The sequence below is a fragment of the Buteo buteo genome, chromosome 9 (genome assembly GCF_964188355.1).
Source record: "Buteo buteo chromosome 9, bButBut1.hap1.1, whole genome shotgun sequence".
NCBI lineage: Eukaryota > Metazoa > Chordata > Aves > Accipitriformes > Accipitridae > Buteo > Buteo buteo.
The window spans coordinates 8,770,207-8,790,529 of NC_134179.1; the positions used below are offsets into that span (position 1 = coordinate 8,770,207).

The window sequence follows — 20,323 nt, forward strand, 5'->3', positions numbered from 1 at the left end:
CCAGCCGACTACAGTATCGGCAAAGGTTTATTTATTGCTATGTAATTGTGAAAGCATGCATGCACAACAGATCCTTAAATTTGGGGCATGTAAACAGAGAGGCGAGGCTCAGGGCATAAACCTGGAACAAATTGCATTGCAGCAGCTGTGCACAAACCACCTATGTCCGAAAAGAGGGGATGTGAAATGCTGCACATGGTGAGGCAGGAGAGATGAACACCTGAGCTTTTCCTCCCCAGTTTCCCCTCTGGGAGTTCGCTGGCCACCTCTGGCAGAGGTAGGACGCTGTGAGGGGCTGCACCCTGTGTGCAGGCCAGCAGGCTCGCCACTCCCCTGCATCAGAGGACATTATGTCCCCCCACATCACCATGCAGCACAAGGTCGCCACAGAGATGCACGTGCTGCTCCAGAGCTGCCCCACCATGAGTTTACACACCTTGTCTGACTTGATCACGTAAATCCCCCTCACACTGGAAACGTACATCTCCATAACACTTTGCTAGGTTTTCAGTCCGTGTAGTTGTTTGGGGTTTTTTATTTTCTTTTAAAGATAGAGCTTCTCACCTGTAGAGCTACCTGTAATGTGCCTGAAAGCAAACAGCCCAAGAAGTAATTTTGGCATCTGGTCCAATAAAGCAGGCGGGCATGCATCAATCCCTTTCTTTTTCACAGTATCACTCACAGGCATTACAACATTATTTGTCTTTGCACTCCCAAAGTGAGACAAAACTACTTTAAAGTTCAGAGAGAGCTCCATCTTCTTTGTAACACCTGCCATGTACCCCTATAGAATTATTTGTACAAGTAGTGCAGCTCCAGTGAGTAACTAGAGCTGAGAAAAGTGGCCAGTATTTCTAGAAAAACAGTGTCTTAATCCTATTGAAGCAGAGTTATTACCTCATCACCAACAGATTCTCCTGCTTTGCTTATCTTTGAAGTTTACTGTTGAAGGCCCATGTCCTGGTGTCAGCTGGGATAGAGTTAGTTTTCTTTCTAGTAGCTGGTATAGTGGTATGTTTTGGGGTCAGTATGAGAAGAATGTTGATAACACACTGATGGTTTCAGTTGTTGCTAAGTAGTGTTTAGACTAAGTTAAGGATTTTTCAGCTGCTCATGCCCAGCCAGCAAGAAGGCTGGAGGGGCACAAGTTGGGAGGGGACACAGCCAGGACAGCTGACCCAAACTGGCCAAAGGGGTATTCCATACCACGTGATATCAAGCCTAGTATATAAACTGCGGGGAGTTGGCCTGGGGCAGGGGATCGCTGCTTGCAAACTAACTGGCATTGGATGGCGAGTGGCGAGCAATTGCATTGTGCATCACTTGTTTTGTATATTTCAATCCTTTTATTAGCATTGGCATTTTATTATTGTTATTATTATCATTGTTACTTAGTTTCTTCCTTTTTGTCCTATTAAACTGTTCTTATCTCAACCCACAAGTTTTACCTTCTTCCTTCCGATTCTCTCCCCCATCCCACTGGGTGGGGGTGAAGTGAGTGAGCAGCTGTGTGGTGCTTAGTTGCTGGCTGGGGTTAAACCATGACAGTCAGGTGATGGGAGGAGACCAGAGTGTTTTCTTCTGGAGGGAAAGCAACAATAAAAATGGTCCCTGGGTTTTTGCTTTTGTTTTAATTTTCCAGAACAGGTTTAAATCCCCCAACCCCCTGAAAAACCCAGATTCTAACTTGCCAGAATTTAATTACAACTTTGCTGCAAAAGGCCAGTAATTTCTGTGAAAATCTCAGCCATGAAAACTTTTCAAGCTCAAAAATAATTCAAGTATATTTTTTGCAGACTTAGAGATGGGAATTTCATCATAATGGATGATTTTGACACCACCTTGAAGATTCAGTGCTAGACTGTCACTTAGGACAGTTTCTGTGCTCCTATGTCACTACTCATAAACATTAATAAATGTAACTTACACTTTATGAAACTCGTACACTGCAAAGTGGCCCACAGGACCACAAACGTAAGCAAAACTCCAGGTCTACAACTCTGCTGGGTGCAGCAGAGACCTTGATCTTGTAGAGGGAGCACTAGCTGCTGATGTGATACCAACAGATAACTGTATGAACAGAGATAAAGGAAGCAAATGGCTCACAGACATCATGCATCATAGGAAGAAGGATAAGAAACAGCCTCAGAGAGTTACGTGGCCAAATCCCATTGAAATACAATGGATAGCAGGTACCCAACTTCAGCCTGCATTTTTTGATCTGCTAATCATATTAATCTGCAGTGGGTCATGCCATCATTTTCCCTTCCCAAATACACAGTAATGCCTTTCAAGAACACTAATCTGTACATCATCATCCCTATAAATTGAGGACATCCTCTGTATTTGACATAATCTACAGTCACAGAGTGCAGGGCATCATATGGTTGCTTGGGCTTCCTGCAATCTGCTGCTGTTGTGGTAGCCAAGTTCTCCCGAAGGGGGGCAAGGCAATGAAGATGGAGAGAAGACAACAAACCAAAAAAACACATGCTCAAAAGCCAAACCAGGTCACTTTGGCATCTGCCTCCACACGTGGCGCACATGCACAGTCTTTGCCTCCTGTATGCTCTCACTGTTTTTTCAGATCATACGAAGTTACTGTATCATACACGCTGCTCACCAGAAATACGATCAGTTTGGATGGACATCAGGTGCAAGACATCCATCAGTGTAAGTTTAGGAAAATCCTTTTGAGAGTTTTTAAATGAGCATTCAAATGATGGGGGGGGGGGGGTAGAGAGGTAGGGGTTTGCACTGTATCCAGTGCAAACAATAGCAAGGCATATACACATCCCAGTACCCACAGGCAGGTACGTGTCATTGTGTTCTGATTTTTAGAGGGCACAACCACAACCAAAAAGGTGACAAGGGAATTTTCTTCTGTCCACCCATGCTTATGCCTTTGTAGGATTGGGTACAAGAGAAAAGGCAAAAAGGGGACTGAAATGAGTAAGGACTAGAAAAGCGAATGTGAAGAAACTGCCATCACCTAATTCTCTAATCCTCTTGGAGGTAGTGGGGAATGCCACACTGCTGTGTCTGGTGAAAGCAGAGCCAAAGCCTGCTGGAGTCAGTAAGATTATTGTGGGTGACTTCAGCAAATTTTAACACCAGGCTGATAGAACAGATCAGGCTGAACCCACACTGACTTATACACTTGAGCATTTATTTTTAATGACCTCATTGTTGTCACAAATCTGGTTTTGGCTGGGAGTCTTCCCTAATTTTATTTAACTGGCTTGAGTGCAATACAGTGCAAAGTGTCAAAATCTAAGGAGTGTCTGGCTAGAAAACAGCTTGGTTCACAAAGTAAAACACTGGCAACTACCCTTGGTAAGTGAACATATGCGGCCAATAACTGTTACTTCCTTGAAAGTTGTTTGGGTGTTTTTGGTGGGACTTTTTTTGTTTGGTTGTTTTTTAAACAAACAAAACAAAATAAGGCTTAGAGTTTGGGCCAGCAGGAACACAACCAAAAAATTTACTTCTATGTCATGTCAAGTCAGACTCATAAAGACAGAGGCCAGACATCAGTCCAGGCTATTTTATGTGGAAAAAAGGAAGACAGCCAGCATCGGGGCAAGCAAGTCTGTTCTGTATGTCGAATGTGGAGAATGCAAACAGCATGGCTTTAACATTTTGCAGCTGATTAGGTGGTGTGAGTTTCCATCTAGGTTAACCTGAGAATCCAACAGTCCCACTGCTTCTTCCTTCAACGCACGCAAGTCCGTCCTTGCAGGTACCACAGGAGCAGCAGGTTTAGCACAGGTAAGGAAAGCAGCAGGGCAGCACTTGCTGAAGCCTGTTCCACCCGAAAACAGCCATCGGGGATAAAGGCAGCAGCTGGGGGAACGCAGGTGTGCTATGGGCAGAGCTGGAGCCTGACGTGTCTAATGGCAACAGGGGACAACGTGATGGACAGAACACAAAAAAATAAGTCTCAGCCCCAGCATTATTTAGCTGTCTTCAGCTCAAAGCGAAGATATGGAAGTCTTTAAACAGGCAACATACTTAAAGGACACTCTTCCTCCCCAGGAGGACATTAAAAAATTACAAAAATATAATGGCTCTGCACAAAAGGATTACAAATACCAGATTAAGTATTACATTAGGATTGATTTTAAAATGACTATCCTAACAAAAAAGCATCAGAGAAGTAATTGCAATCTCTGCATCAAAGGAGATTAAGTATCCTACTCAAAATACATGTTCTGTTGCACAGGACGTAAATGATAATTTTTCATGTTTGTCCAGCGGTCCTTTGAGTTTTCTGTGCCAGTCTTCATACTCCAATTAAAACTTGCTTTACTGAGCTAAAGCAAGAAGCTTTTCATAAGAAAGCTTAAATACTGTAGGAGCCAGCAATTCCCACAGCCCTGCCTTTTTTCCAAGAGAGATGGGAAAGGAAGAGGTGACCGTCCCTGGCTGCTGCCCCCAGCAAGCGGACACAGCCAAGGGCCATCGCTGAAACCACTGTAACCAAGCATAGGGCTTTCCTCAATTCTGACTGCATTACAAAATCACCTAAGACTCCATTATTGAAGAGAAGTTAAAAAAAACCCCAACCAAACAAGGAAGCCATAGAGTCCAACTTTACTCAAAGCAGCAGCCCATGGTATCACGATGTGCTCAGCAGCGAGCTGTCTGTACTGTGCAGCATCGCTAAAGCAAGCACGTTCAGGGCACTGGAAAATCATCACCCTAATGAGACAGCTCTGTGCTGTAGAAATGAGATGCGGCTGGTTTTTGACTCCGTGCAGAAATAAAGACAGGATACATCCAGAGTGACCTACATTTTCTGAGCGGCTGGCACAAGGGAGGCAGGTGTCCCGTTGGTGCACCCCGTTCCCATGGCTACACTGAACGATGGCAAACGAGAAGCATGAGGGACCACTAAGCGCCGACACTGCTCCTTCACCCCTGCTCAGCTCAGCGTGCAGTGGAGCTCTGCCTGGGGAGAATCTCGGCCTCGACTGTGCGTGCACACACACACAGACTCTTCACACCGGCAAGCGCAATACATCCTGGGACCACATTCTGGACTTGCCCAAAGAAAGCTGGGAAAAGGGGAACCAACGCTGTACTGTCAAAAAGACTGAGATAACGCAGGGATGAGGGCAGAGCCTGCAGCTGGGCAGATGAAGGTTGAGCAGCGATGGGGCAGGGAGGAAAGATAGCGCCCATCCCATTGGGCTTTTCCAGGGAAACCCGCAGTGATACCCAAACCATCCTTCCTCTGTGTCAGCAAAACCCTTACAAATTACTTGGCAAACCAATTTCCAACCCCCTGTCTCACGGAGCCCAGCTCAACTGGGCTGTCTCACGCCCAGTGTCCATGAGTGCGGTAGGGCTGGGGGTCTGCACAGGCATCAGTACACATCTGCTAGAACAAACTAAAAACCAGCAATATGCTATGAGAATGCCTAGACACCTGTACACTGTCAGGAACAACATTAAGATTGCAAAATGAAGCTCCCAAGCGGTGGGGAGGTCCTGGATTGCAGGCTGTACACTTGATCCTTTAGCAGTGAACAGCCCCAGACTCTCAAAATCCAGACCCTGGCTCCCTCCAAACTGAACATCTCAAACCAGCAACTTAGCGGGGTTGTCAGTGTCCATAGCAGCATGCCCTCTTCTCAGAGAAGACATGAAAATAATTAATAGCAGTGAAGCAATCAGTTGATCAGCTCCAAAGAAGTATCTGGGGGAAATTAAAACACTATGGCTCCAAACCTCTAATATGGTTTCAGTGGCCCACTTTTCCTTCAAACTGAACTACTTTCAGCTCAGACCTAAACTATTGCTAAACTGTTCCTGCTCAGTTTTTCCTAGATTTTTGAAGTGTTTAGGGATTTACTTTTATCTTTGTGAAGCATCAGATTACGTTAAGTAACTCTGCACAGCCCCACCATGGGATTTCCTGGGGTCTTTGTGTTTTCACTTTTATTAAACAATAAGGAGAAGATGCCTTGGGAATCCCCTGAGAGGCCATCTACTGCATTCCCCCAAGGCCCCAGTTTGTAGAATTTGCTCCCTGGTTCTCTGGCTTCTGTTAAACCAGCTTTACCTTGACGTCTTTCAGAAATAAACATGAAAGTATGGGCAAAGGGGGAGAGGAGAAAGAATAAGTTTTTACTGAAATGAATAAAAACAGTTTAAGGGGAGGTCAATAAACATGAGAAGCATGATGAACACCTGCTAATCATCACTCCATTGTTCTCCCTACCCTTACAAAGCCCCTCTTACAGTCCAGTTTCCTCACACTCACAAAGAAATTTACATGGAGACAATGCAACTCTGTCTCTGCAACTCTTTTTTCCCCCACAAAGTGCATTTTTGCACATGCTTTGGTTTGATCACACGTTTGGTAACTGTATCACTGGAAGGTAAGAAACAGAATTAGAAGTTTATCACCCCAATACAATACCCTTTCAAACCAGACTAAAGAGGCAGGTTGCTAGATGCTGGCAGTCGTCTATTTTCTCCATCAGTTTTTCTTTGACAATAGGTTACAAACAGTTACTCTGTTACAGGAGAAGGCAACACATTTGTCATTGCTGCTTCTGCTTCCCGCTCCACCCAAGGGGCTGGACCAGGGCCACAGACAGTGAAGCTTGGGGGACCTTTCCTTGGGATTCACGGAGCTGGCAGCTCGGGGTAGAAAGACACTAGGAAACTTCTCAGCTGATGCCCGCTGTCTTGGACCCATACACCTTGTGACAGCTTCCGACAGCCGAGGAGTCACCCCCAAGTACCACAGTGCTAGAAAGGGTGAATCCAGCTGGGTCCTGCACCCTGGGGACACATGAGCTGGAGTGTGGTCAACAAATTTTCTTGGTCAATAAAATCGCTATGGAGAATGATGGAGCACCAATGGAATGAGGTATCTGTCTTGCTGCTTGCTAGAGGAGAAGAAACTGGATATGTTTCTTGTCGGGACAGCAGATGCTTACATTTAGTTCTCATTAAAAATGGATTTTCCTTTGTATTCTGAAGTAGACAGTTCATCTTGAAATTTCAGTCCTCCAAACCCCATTTTGATACATGTTAAAAGTATGTTCAGCTTATTCAGAACTGACAAAAAAAAAGCCTGTGGAAAAAAAAACTATCTTGAGAGCAATTATGAAGCCCAAATCTAATTTAAAGTAGACTGGAAAATAACCCAACTCATAGTTTATGTAGTCAACTGTATGAGAATACTGTGTGATTTCATTGTTACTAATAATGAAAAAATACAGTCCAGGTCTCGCCTCTTAAATAGCCTGGAAAAACACATTCAAAGGTATGGATCACACAGAGATTAAGAGCGGTTTTAGCAACTCATATTTTAATGGTGTCATTATAAACTTATTTCTGTAACTCAAGAGATTTTTGAAAAATTATTTTTGTCTGAAAATTGAAGAAATGTGAGGTTACAAGGTAGCAACATGCTGTTATAATCATCATCTTTTGCCTAGAGTGGCTGTACAGGAGTCTGCTAGTTGTTTTTCAAGTAGAGAGGAGAATTTAACTGCAGATAGTTAATCTCTTCCTTAAACAACTCTCATAACACCTTTTTGTATTACCCATAGTACAGTTACAAGGGTACCAACAGCCTACCAGTATTTTTCAAGACTACGTTATGATGTTTACACACTTCCTGTATGTATTAAGAGTAGTTAATTTAGGTCCTTGAATTAACAGATGATCAACAGTGGTCTTTTCCTGTCAAAACACAAAAACTGTTGGAGGCGCAGAGCACTGACTGCCAGGAAAACATATAATCAGCACTTGGGATGCAAACACACACCGGCCGAGATGTGCATCAAGGTAGGTGAGAAATCCCACAGACAGTGCTACGTGACACGCTGACTGTGGCTGTGAAATGGACCCTGAAGTCAGGACATCAAGCATCCAAAGGTGGGAAAGAGCAGACCAAAGGCTGCCTTGGATGCATGGACAGGTCTCCAGGATGGCATTCCTTGGGACCACTTCTCAGTTCCACCAATGCCGTCCTCGGTGCCTCTTTCAAGCCCAGCCCAAGCCCTGCATTTGGACATTCAGAAGAGGGCACCACGCTAACCACCACCAGGGATGCACGAGAGCCACCATGTGCGGCACTGACTGCCACAGTGCGGCACATACTGGCTGCAGTGGTTTAAGATAATCCTGCTTCACTGCCAGACAGAAGCAGCTCATAGTCCATGTGATTTGACCAGAGCCAGGCAGGTGAAATCCAGCCTGCAGCTTCACCCCATACCTACAGTGGAGGAACTGAAGATCCTCTGAAGGGTCTCTCCCTCCACCAACTGCACAGAGACTAGCTGCTGCATGACACTACTTTGAGAGAAGGTTTATATGAATTTTTGGGAGTATTCTTGTGTGTGCTAAAAAATCCAGCTCAGGCCCAGTGCTCACTTTCCAAAACATCCCAAAGCTCAATGTACCCATGGAATCTTGGAAGCCTTGAGCTTGCCAGACAAAGTCAATAGTGATGTTACTCAACAAATTTTTGCAGCCCTTTAGCTGAAATAAAATCATAACACAGAGCACTCGCATTACAGTATGCAATACAAGCTAATTTATACTTAAAAAGAAATCATGAATCGTTGCACATAGCTAATGGTGATTGGTCATTTAAGCTGACCAAAAATTAAGTGCTTTTAAACATTCATTAGAAGCAGGTATTTTCTTGGTTGCTTAAGAAGGACTCTTCCACCCAAGAAGTACCAACTTGGCAGTTCTTAAATGAAGACGACATTAAAAAGGAAAAGAATTGTCTTCATCTACCTAAAAAAAGTCGAGGAACAGATTTGGAGGGACAGTGCTTCCCTCTGCGAGAAAATTGCAGTTGCCAAAGGCAACATCCTCTAACATTAGCTAAGTGTCTAGTAGACTGACAGACCAGGGTTATTTAAATACATTCATCTTGAGTATCTTTAATTTTGGCCTTACCCATGCACACCACTTACACTGACTTGTTTGGGGCAGAGATCACAAAACTCCAAGCACAAAATTGTACAGATTTCTCAGGTCTTTACAATCACATCTATTACCATTGTCTTGGCATATTTCTGAACTTTGAGGCAAATCCCTTGCCTGCCTGATGTCCTCCAGAATTCCCAGGAGGATCCAGGACACCCTGCAGCTGATAAATGAGAAGTTACAATCTTTAATATATTCAGGAAGAAAAATTCACTTTAGCAACTTAACTACTCAGGGGAATTCTGGACATGCAAACTTTTTTTTATTAATCCAGTCGATAATCTTTTAAACAGAAAACCCTCTCTAATTTCTTTCTCCTACAGCTGTGTCATAAGGGGTGCCACAAGGATTTCTGGGGGCAATTTCTGGGTGAAGACTTCACTTATTTTTGAAAGCAGTTACATGAATGTCCTCCCTTGACCTGCCAACCCTGCAGTGTCCTTGTGCTCAGGGGCGGAGGGTAGGGGACCCCAGCTGCCCAACAGCCTCAGCAAAGCTGGTCTGGCTGGAGTAAATCAACTCACAGGAGTTTATTCACATGAAAGCATGCGCCTGCGCTCATGGGCTGCACCGGGGCTTTTAAAAGGGGTTTATGTAAAACTGAAGTACGTTATACTCAGTGTAGTTACTGAAATTCACTCTCAACCACGATTAAGACCAGAAGTCCCTGTGGGCAGGAGGCGGCATCAGCCTGCGGTGAGTGCACTGAGCCCTGTCCACACTGATAGGAGAAGAACTGCAAAGTCACAAAACTTACACAAAGGACGTGCAGGACCACAGCTCCGTGTCTCCTGTCCTCATTCGTGAAGATGTCATTGGGGAATTCATGGAGAGCTGCAAAAAGGGGGGACAAAAGAAAGCTCAGATGTTTAATCGGCTACCCAAAACCACCGCACGTGCTGTTAAGTAACACAACGAAAAGTTGTCCAAGCCCTTCTACCGGGCAGTAGTCCTACAACTACCACACCAGAGGCTTTTTGTTTCGCCTCCCTGTTAGTTTAGCTTAACTTGCCCTCTGGCAATTATAGCCTTTCCCCAAATGTTTGCTGAGTAATTTGCTTCAGTGGCAACCACAATGTTGTGCACCTAAAGCCACCTTGGGGATGGCATATAAATCCCAAGAGCACAGCACACTGCACTCTCCTGAAAATGTTCAAGGGAAACAGCATTGCACAGAGTAGGTGGTGATGGGTCGCTCTCACGAAAATGGATGCGTAAAAGCCTCCCCCCAAGCCCCCGTCACCACCTCCCCATCAGTAGGGCGCAGGTAACATGTTCTCATCTCTGGCAGGACCTAACGCTCTCCAGATGGGCAACGACTTCCCTCAAGTGCCCTTCCCAACAGCAGGCACAGCAGAGGCCTTGTGGCAAACCACCTCTCAGCTGTTTTCATTCTTTACCCTGCCCTGGTGTCTCTCACTGCCCCCACTGAACTAGTAACAGCATCAAGATACTGGACTTCCCTGTACATGAAACACTCTGAAGATAACCTGCTGTGTGTTAGATAGCTAGCCAGTGGCTGAAATGGGACGCCACCCAGGACAGTGGCAGATTTGGAAATTTCAGATCAAAATGAATCCTGCCTCTACCTCCAGACTTCACTCTGCGTCCTCAGAGACGTCCTCAACACAAACAAGACATATGATGTATGACGTTAGTGATGCAAAGAAGGTTTTGACAAAGACATATCAAGTATTTTGGGGAAAAAAAGCAAGGGTGCAACTCTTTGGAATTGCAAAGATTTCCATCAGGAAGGCTTCGTGTTACTGCAAAGCCCCACGAGATGTAACCCTATGTGCAAAGGCAAGCTGGACTCCTCCCGAAGACAACGGTTCAACAGGGTGACACGTTTGAAATCCTGGAAGCAAGTTTTCTGTGAAGGTGCTGTGACATGACCTGTGCCATGAGAAGGGGTGAGAGTTCCCACCTTCCCCAAAGGCCATCAAGCAGTCTGTGTAAAATGGCCAGACTTCAGCCACAGAACCATGGCAAGGCAACAGCTATTGCCCACAAATGCAAGGATGGTGTCCGAGGACTCCCTCGGCACAGCCTGTACATGTTTCCAACAGCAGCTTTTTACCTGCAGTAAACTCAAAGGCAAAGCTGTGATTGCTCCAAATGAAGGATATATGCCTTTACTCCGCACTAAGGCTGTAGGACTCAGGCAGACTCGATGGTCTAATTAGCTTCAGAAAGAGCATCTGTTGGTAGAATTGAACCATGAAGAAACTTCATGCAGAAACATAATTATTTCAAATAATGATATGATAGAGCAGGGAAAAAACCAGCAACCCAAATCAGATGCTGTTTCTCTCAGTAAAGCTGCCCATTGGCAGGGTAAGTGGATCCTGTTTCTGACCTCACCGATCTCCTCATGACCACAATCTCCTCAGTGGTCTACCACACCTTGCTGGAGCTGAGCTCACACAATGGAAAAAAAGAAGGCATTCCACATGGTCAGAAGGTGATGTGCTAAAGATGCTAACCCCCCTCCAACTCCTTCCACCTTCTGAAGTTACAAGGTGGCACATTTTGGAAACAGGCAGAAGTACTTTTAGCACACGGCATGTTATAAAATGGAGGATTTCATTCCCTAGGGATGCTGCGACAGGCAACAAAGTAGGAAAGGCCCAAAGGGAGATCCTCCATGGATTGTCTCTTGGTGACACTAAGTATGGTAATCTAAATGCAAACTCCAGTTGCTGTAAACCCTGTCTTGAGCAGTCAGCAAGGGTATGCATGGGCAGAAGGACTGATCTTTATGTGCTCTGTTGCTTACACTTCTCCCTAAGCATCCCCTACCAGCCACTTCCAGAAGCAAGATGCTGGGCTAGGTGGCCATTATGTCAGCTTCCTGATTTGGGCAGTTTTCTAAACAATCAAGAGAGAAGAAAGGGACATTTTGAAATCTGCAGTGAGAGGTGATGGAAGCAGAGCCATGACCTCCTGGTTGCTCAAGCATTCAGGCTTTTGCTCCCTTCCTCCTTACAGCAGAGAAAAGCACCAGCTCCGAAGTAACAAGCTTATACCTAGAGGAGGTTTGCACTTCACCTTGGCTTTATCACCCAGTTTAAGACCATCAGAGTCATAAAGTCTTAGAAATGACACACTAACAAGCATCTGGGACAGATGATGGCCTACTATACCAACCCAGAAAACAGCTCAGCAATTTAGTTTGTTCAATGTGCCTTCATTAAGAGCAATATATTTTTGTTAGATGAGCAGTTCTCTTTCCAAAGTTAAGTAATCAGTATTAACAGTTGAAAACAGCACGCAATACAGTTGGATAACCTTTGTTGCAAATATGGTGTTGCAAGTCATTTAAAGACAAATTACGTCCATTTACTCAAATACTTTATTACTGTTCTGGATGTTAATTGGATTATAAAGCACTTGAAGACAGTCTGCCAATTAGGCTGCAAGAATGGCTTTTGGTTATAAACTAAAAAGCCAGTGTGAAGATGATGTTCTGGCATTCCAAGTGCTTCTCAGTAATTCCAGATTTGAATTGATCAATAACAACTAAAGTAATGGCTTTCTTCTAATGGTCAGTACTGCACATTCAGCCTTGAGTTGTGTGCTGAAAAAAAAAATCAAGCTCCATTTTTCCTGCTTTCACATCATTATCATTAATAAAGCTCCAGCAATTGGAATTTAATTAGCAATTCCATAGATGATTAAATGGAAAACAACACAGCTCACTCTCACAGCTTTGCTGCCTGTGAAGCAATAACTGAGCAAAACGCAGCTACATCTTAATTTTGTTACTAATGCAAGCAAGGATCTACCCAGGCACTGCATCTGAGGAGGAAAACCTTCTTTTTTACATAAGCAGTCTTTTAACCAAAGATTCAGGTTAATACTGTTAATTGTATTCCTGTGCATCGGTAAACATTATAATGAGTCCTAACAAACTAGTGGGAGCTACTGGAGCAGTACAGATGGCACCTTTAAAATTCACCTTACGATGAAGTAGCACCAGCAGTACCCTTGAGCGCGTGACAGACAACGTCGCAGACACAGATCGCACCAGATGAGAGAGGGCTGTGCGCCACAGCTTGCCGAGAAGTCTGGCGTGGTCACCCACCATCGGCTCGCGGTTTACATCGCTCATCTGGTGTGCGGGGTCCCAGAGGACCAGGACCTGGCCATGCCTAACCTCTGACCGGGCTGGGGAAGCCCCGGTCCAGAGGGGCTCTGGGTAGGTGGGAAGTCTGGAGAGGGCAAGGGGAGCAGGGGCTGCCGGCACCTCCCAAGAGAAATGCCCAGCGTGGGGGCCAGCCTGAACTGCACAGGGGGCAGAAGGTTTTGGCCTTTTATGAGAACTAGCAATACCCGCGACTTTTTATAATAAATCGGGATTCACCTGCCAGGGATTGTACCTATTTTCTTCTGAAGCAGAGGTAGTACTGCCAGGATGCCCTTCATCCTCCCACCCCCCCCAACACATGTACTGTGTCAGATACGCACAAAGCTGCCAAAAGCATGTTTAGGTGTGCAACCTAAAGAAACTAGTCAGACGGGTACCAGCACAAAGACAGGAGTTTAAACAAACAAACAAACAAACAAAAAACCAGAAACAACACAAAACACTATGGAAGATGCAAGACGATGAAGTTAAAATAGCTGGAAAGGATTCCTCTTTCCTCAGTAAAATATCATTATGTGAAAATCAAATGTTTTCATCACAGTTTAGTTTAAGAAATGTTCCTGACCATTCACCAGACCATAAGACATTGCAAAGGAAACATGGGGAGGTATGTTTTTAGCAATGGGCAAAATGGTTTGCTAACACACACACACGCATATGGTTCCCTCTCCCTCCTGCAGCTGCCTAGGAGATATTACCATGACAATTCGTAACAGACAGAAAAAATGAAAATCCAATCCCTTTATCAAGAGACTCTAGGAGGTTCAAGGAGACTGAAGCACACCTAAGGTAAAAGCATACAGAAAAAACACAGTATAAAAATAGAGTAAGCTTGTTGCTACTGGCAAAGGTGGGGGAATCCTAGCCATCCTTTCTCTGCACAGCAGAAACATCTAATCCTCCCTCAGCTTCAGGTTCCCACCCCCACGCTGTAATGAAATGCACCTTCTTATCTGAGAAAATCTAAGGTGTCCATCACTGCATTCTCTATGACATCGTCTGCACACAAACGCTTTTAGTGGCTTACAGTTCAATGTATTATAAAATTAATTATAAAATAATGTATGCAAATTTGAAATCTGCTGTATTTTTATTAGATGCATCAGGTGCAGATGAGTACAGATAAGAGGAGAGCTTTGCAAAACACAGGAGCTCCTCTCTAAGAAGAAATAAAGGGTGTTGCTGGAACACCACTCCAACAACAGCTGCCCTATTTAGCTAGTATAAAAGCTCATACAGTGTGTTATTTTGCTTAAAAGAGTCCTCAGCTTTTGTACAGAAAATAAGGGCAGATTTTGCCAGGCTTATTTTGATTGCACCAGGAAAAAAACCAGCCTCCCTGGCAATGAACCTAAACTCAAAGAGTTAAACATTTCTGCCTAATTGACCCACTCTCATCCTGCAGACTTTGTAGGTATTGGGCCTGCAAACTGCAGACGGGCAGGATCTTCACACGAACTCAGCACCTCCACAGACATTTTCTGCATGGGCATTAGGTACAATGCTCATTGCCAAGACCAGGCCCATACCCTTGCAGCAGGACTGCAGCATCCAACACTGACAGCATTTCTACCGCAGACATGAATTCCAGCCTTCAGATGCACGCAACACAGTTTTAGTTTTCAGTTAATGAGGTACGTTCTCAGCAAACAAAGCGCAAGAGTGTGCAACTCAACACAACGCTTCTTTTAGGATGCAGTTCAATCTTGTATTGGCAAATTGTAAAATTACTAGTAAATACTAGGATTATTAGAATTTGGAAGTAACTGGAACTAGATGACTATTAGCAAGGTATGGATTAGCTGTGTAACGGAGGCTAAATAATAAAGGAACAGATCAGCAGTAGGTGTAAAAAGTTGCACTCCTTAGCATTAGCCAAGGACCTGACAGCAAGACTTCAGATGTTTATACAGGTAGTGGCTGTTATACAGAATGGGGAGCCCACACCTTTCAAGAGCGGGGCATATGGCACCTACTGCAGCCCACGGCACAACCCCAGCAAGTACAAAGCAGCAGCAGACCTGCTGCTACTCGCTCACATGAGAGCATTCACAAGGGTATCGCAGTATGTGCTCCCCTCGCCAGATTTAGAGGAAAATGTTGTACCCATGCTTGACAGGGAAACGTTATTTCAGTCATAATACAATGAGTTGGAATAAATTCTTGTCCTTTTATTCTCAATCAGTGTGCGATTCATTAAAACTGGAACCCTGTTCAGCCTTGGCTTCAGCTGACTTACGAAATGATCTGCATTACCATTCTGTTCAGAGGATTTGCCGGTGCAGTACAAATTTCCCTCTGTTCTGCACAGTCAAGCTACTCCAGGCAGTTCACACGCCGTGCCAAGGACAGATGCGCAGTGAAGATGCTGCTGTACCATTCCTCTGGATGGCAGCAGGGAGTGTTACGCTTTCAAAACCCTTTAACCTGCCACTCCTTTCCCTCTCCTATTTAATGTTTCCACCTTTCCAAAAGGATTCTTTTTTCAAAAAAAACCCAACACTGTACTGGATCAATAGTTCTCAAAGCTGCAACATATGCTTATTTTTTAAAAAAGTCTTTATATTGCTAGCCAGTGTACCTACCCTAGGGAAAAGAAACCCCTTGGGAATCTGCCATAGCTTTCATACAAGAAGGAAGAACTAGGATGTTCAGCCTAGGCAATGAATTATCAGCAAAGAAAACCGTCAGAAATTTAAAAACTTGGTTCATTTTCTCACGCTGCCCCCATAATTCTTTCATGGTCAGAGGTAAGTCATGTCAGTGCCAGGCACTGCAATCCCGAAGCATCCAAATACCTAGTGGGGAAAGGCCCAGCCTGGATTTGTATACAGCTTTCTAGGATAACTACTCTGCCCAGTGGCTCCCTTCTTTCCCAAGAGCTCTTCAGAAGTGAGCTGCACATCCCATCACAGGGTAGAAGACAAGGCTACAGAAAGGCATGACTTGAAAAAACTACATAAGTGGGCTGGATTAGAAACCAGGATTTAGATATGTAACTCCAACAATTAGGCATCACTGGTATTCACAATATCAACGCTACCTCAGCTGTCATTTCAAGTCCCAGAGTCAACTATACTTCTACAGCTGGAAAAACAGGCATGTAGCTGTGCCAAGCAGCTAGGCACAAGCTCTTGTCTAAGCCCAGATGACAGATCGTTTACTCCTGTGCCCAGCTCGAGGTGCTCAGAGCGTGCCAGCTCACAACAGGAAAGCAAACACATTATTAGCAACAACCACAACAGGAACAGAGAACTCAAGGGAACATCGTTATGCCACTGCATAGAGGCATGTGGTGCTGTATCTTAGGCAGCGCCTATCGTGCTTGCCTCCCCATCTTGGCAGGGATGCAGTGCAGCTGCAAACGGCTCAGAGAGCAGCAACGGGATCCGCCGGGAGGATGGACAAGCCGCTGAGCATGAAATGCTGGAAGAGAGACCACCTCTTCAACCTGAAAAAGGCAGAGCGGAGCAGGGGTTTCTGAACTTGAGCGGCAAGGAGAGAGAGAAAAGGGACCAACTGCTCACCAGCTCTCCTGGTGCATAAATGAGAGGGGCCAGCAGGAAGCAGGTCCACAGCCACAGCAGCCCTTCGAAACCTCACAGCACACGCAGACAGCTCAGCTTGTCAACACAGGGTGCTGCAAATCTGATTTTTTCCATGGCTTCACAAAGCTAACTGACAAGCCAGTGGGAGAAAAGAAGTCCATCAAAGACCAATAACATAAAGATTGTTCCTGCAGCTCAGGAAGTCCCCGTGCAGTGAACAGCTGCAGCTGGGGAAAGTGCATCAGGAAGTGTCCCCACATTTGCTCAATAGGTTTCTTTGACTTCTACTGTTGTCATCTATGAAGGACAGACGTTAGTGGAGTAGACCTTGTGATGTGACCTCAGACAACATTTTCTGAATCAATGCCAACAGCTTTTTACACAGGGAAATAAAAATAAACTTTAAAACAATTAAGTTACCTTCCCTCCCCTCCCCTGCCATCCTCAAATTCATGATTTTAAACTCAGGCTCAAGATTTTTGACTGCTTCAGGGTTAGCAATAAAATTACATTCACCACCTGCCTGCACACTGTCTAGCCCAATTCCCTGTCCTCCAACAGCATCCCCTGAACAGTATCAACTCTGACAGCACCGTAGGCCCTACCAAATATACAGGAGAGTAACTGCTACATCCCTGAAGCCTGTCCCTCACACGGACCAGTGACCCGCCGGGGTGAGCTTGCAGATGTGAGGAGGCAACGGGGCTCAGGAACTCCTGGATATGTTCAGCTTCACAGCTACCACTGCCTGGAGACTGGCTGGGTCGTGGACAGCCCCACGCTCCACTGCACGCCAGTCCCTGCAGCCAAACCCCATGGGAACAGCTTTAGATCACGTGGTACGGGAGAGCAAGGGACTGTGAAAATCTTTAGTTGTCTTTAAAAGCAATAAGGATCAGTCAAATTCTCTCCGAGAGAAAGGTGGAGTACTTTTTTTACATATATATAAATGTTTTACTTTCTACCAAGTAAAAATGGTGTTTGTATTACAGTGGCACGATCTAAAATTCAAGACAGCCAAACTATGCTGATATATCAATAATAAAGCATTTTGCTAAGGTTTTACTCATGTCACCATTTAACTGCTGAAAACAAGCAGCTGAAACAGCATGGGGGTACAGCACACCCTTATAAATCATGCAGCGCTCCCCTCCCCCAGCCGATGGCACCATCCCATACCTTGAGACGGCTTTACAAGGGTCGGCTCTTACCAAGCAATGGATGTTCAGATAGCATTTTCTGTACCTCTGCAGTAATGAATTTCTAATTACCAAAAATTAATCGTTTATGGTGGATGTTCAGGCAGTGACGAGCTTATGCACGCTTCCAGTTCCTTGGGTTACTGCATGTTGATTTGCTCACACAGAGGAGTAGCGGGCTTACACCCAGCACAAAGGATGCCGACAGCAAACACAGTGAACAAAAACATTTTTATATTTTTCCAGGCTGGGTGTTCAGCAGTCATCAACAATGTACCCAGAGCATTACTGTCATGACAGGGAGACTTGCTACAAGTCAACTTCAGCGAGCCCACTGCAGACCAGCTCTGACCAACAGCCAAAATCTTCCCTTCAGTACACCTGGGTGGGTGCCAGATCACCTTTTAAAGGGAGAGAGCGTGCAGGGAGAAGCATGGGGCCACCCAAGGTTTCCTGAGAAGGGGAAGCAGGGTGAAGTGACACTGCTTCGCGTGTATGGAATAATTACTGGACGTGTCATAGAAACTAAACCTATATTGAAGGTACGGCATTTTCACACACTAAGGAAAGGTATAACACTGAAGAAGCTTTCAGGGTGGAGTGCAACTGGTACGCAAGGAATCCACTCCATAATGGTTCCCTAGACAACATTGCTTGCAAACTGGCACAGAAGGTGGAACGGGCTGAAGACTCTGTGGCCAGGCTCTGTGAATCACTGCAGAGATGGGAACTTCACGGTACTATGGTACTGATAAACTGCATATTTGACCCCCTAGGCCAACTGTCTGTCATGTTTTGACAAAATGCTGTCCTTTGTGCAAACTTTGCTCATTATAATGTCATTATAATACCAAAACACACCTCCATCCCAAAGACTACCCATCTCCAAGGTGCAACCACCCCCTCACTGAGCCTGCGCTCTGAATTTTTGTTAATCTACACCTTTAAAAGTGAAGCGAGAGAATTTTATACCAATCATAATAAAGGTATGTATGACTAGAGTCACTCAAGCTCCACCCTGAAGGTAAAGAATTGTCTAAAAATGGCCTAAGAAATGGGGAATGCTAGGGAAGGCATCATCGAAAACAAGTCAGGGAAGATACCATTGCAGACTACCTCTGACTCCAGGGATCAGTCGACGGGCTGAGCCTCTCTTCCCCCCTACAGGGACGCCTTTGGGTAAGATCCGGACTATACTCAGTGCTTACTCGGAAAACTTAGAAAACTCTATTCATAGAGTCACTTTTCTGATTTCACGCGGTGTATTATTCATAATCTGAGTGTTTGCACGTGCTTTTGCAGGCAGTGTATTTATCACTGGCAATCCATAAGAAGCTGTATTTTTGTTGCTTTAATAAACCGCACTATTCATTAAGCTGGCCGTAAAAGTTTCTCACTGGGTGCTGCCAAACTCTCCAAGTCTGGCCGTGTGAGTCCATGGAGTGTGACTAGGCTGAAAGTGCAGTACGCTATTAGTGCATCCGTAATCATGAGAGTTCAATAAGTTAGACGCGACCAGGCTAATAGTGCCAAATTAGATATCACTCAGAATCTAAAACTAGTCGCCCCCAGCCCCTCTGATATCTGAGGATAAGCTGGAATGCAAGGGGGTTTGTTTTCTGCTAAATTACGTCACCCTTTCACATGACCGAAAATTGAAGTAGTTGGCAGGACTGCCATGGATAAACTGCTGCAAAAACATGACTGTGCCCCTTCCCTGGCTGGGAAGGAATGGGCCCAGAAATTTTGGAAGGATGAAGAGAAAGTGGTAGAGCACATTGAGCAGTGTCAGGCTGTGCAAAAGCTCAGAGCAGGAAAAGGTAAAGGTGTTATTTGTGCTGTCTTAGGTGCCTGTTTATCTTGTGCTCAACAAGAAGCTAAAGAGACCCTGCTCCCAGTCAGATTTCTGCCATAGAATATGCAACTCTGAAATCCGAAAATGAGGTGCTAAAGTCATCATTGGCCTTTGAGAGGGAGACAGAAGAAAAACTAGGAACCCGAACTGATAAACTTGTGAGTGAAAACAATAAACTTGTGCGTGAAAATAGTAATCTTAAGCAACTTTTGGAAAGGGTGAGTTGGTTATTAGATAATATGCAACCTTCTGTTCCAGTCAAACAGATTTGTAGATTAATGCGTAACCCAAATTTTGAAACTCGGACTGCAGAAATTTGGCCCGACAGTGATGATGATGAGGTACACCCTACTGTGCGTACCATCCCCGGGTCACCATCCGAGTTGATGAAAATACAAGAGAAATATTCAAGGCGGCCAGGAGAGTCTGTGGTTGAGCATGTGTGGCAACTGTCTCTTGAAGGGGGAGATCGTATTGTGTTAGATGAGGAAGAAGCAGGAGGCTATTGGGGGCCAGGACTATTTTTAACCACCAAGCCAGGAGGTCTTAATTATTCCTTAACTGCACAAGCAGCATATTGGGCAGGTGGTATTGATCCTCAAGA

At 44.9% G+C, this 20,323-nt stretch overlaps 1 protein-coding gene across 3 annotated transcripts in view; it reads right to left on the bottom strand.

The window, feature by feature from the left end:
- LOC142034287 (sodium/potassium/calcium exchanger 3-like) overlaps positions 1-20,323 on the bottom strand; it is a 282,832-nt gene that overhangs the window by 166,405 nt on the left and 96,104 nt on the right. For all 3 annotated transcript variants that reach the window (XM_075035262.1, XM_075035261.1, XM_075035269.1), the window contains exon 3: positions 9,725-9,801. In XM_075035262.1, the coding sequence (XP_074891363.1) occupies positions 9,725-9,801 (77 nt within the window). The remainder of the gene's footprint in view (positions 1-9,724; positions 9,802-20,323) is intronic.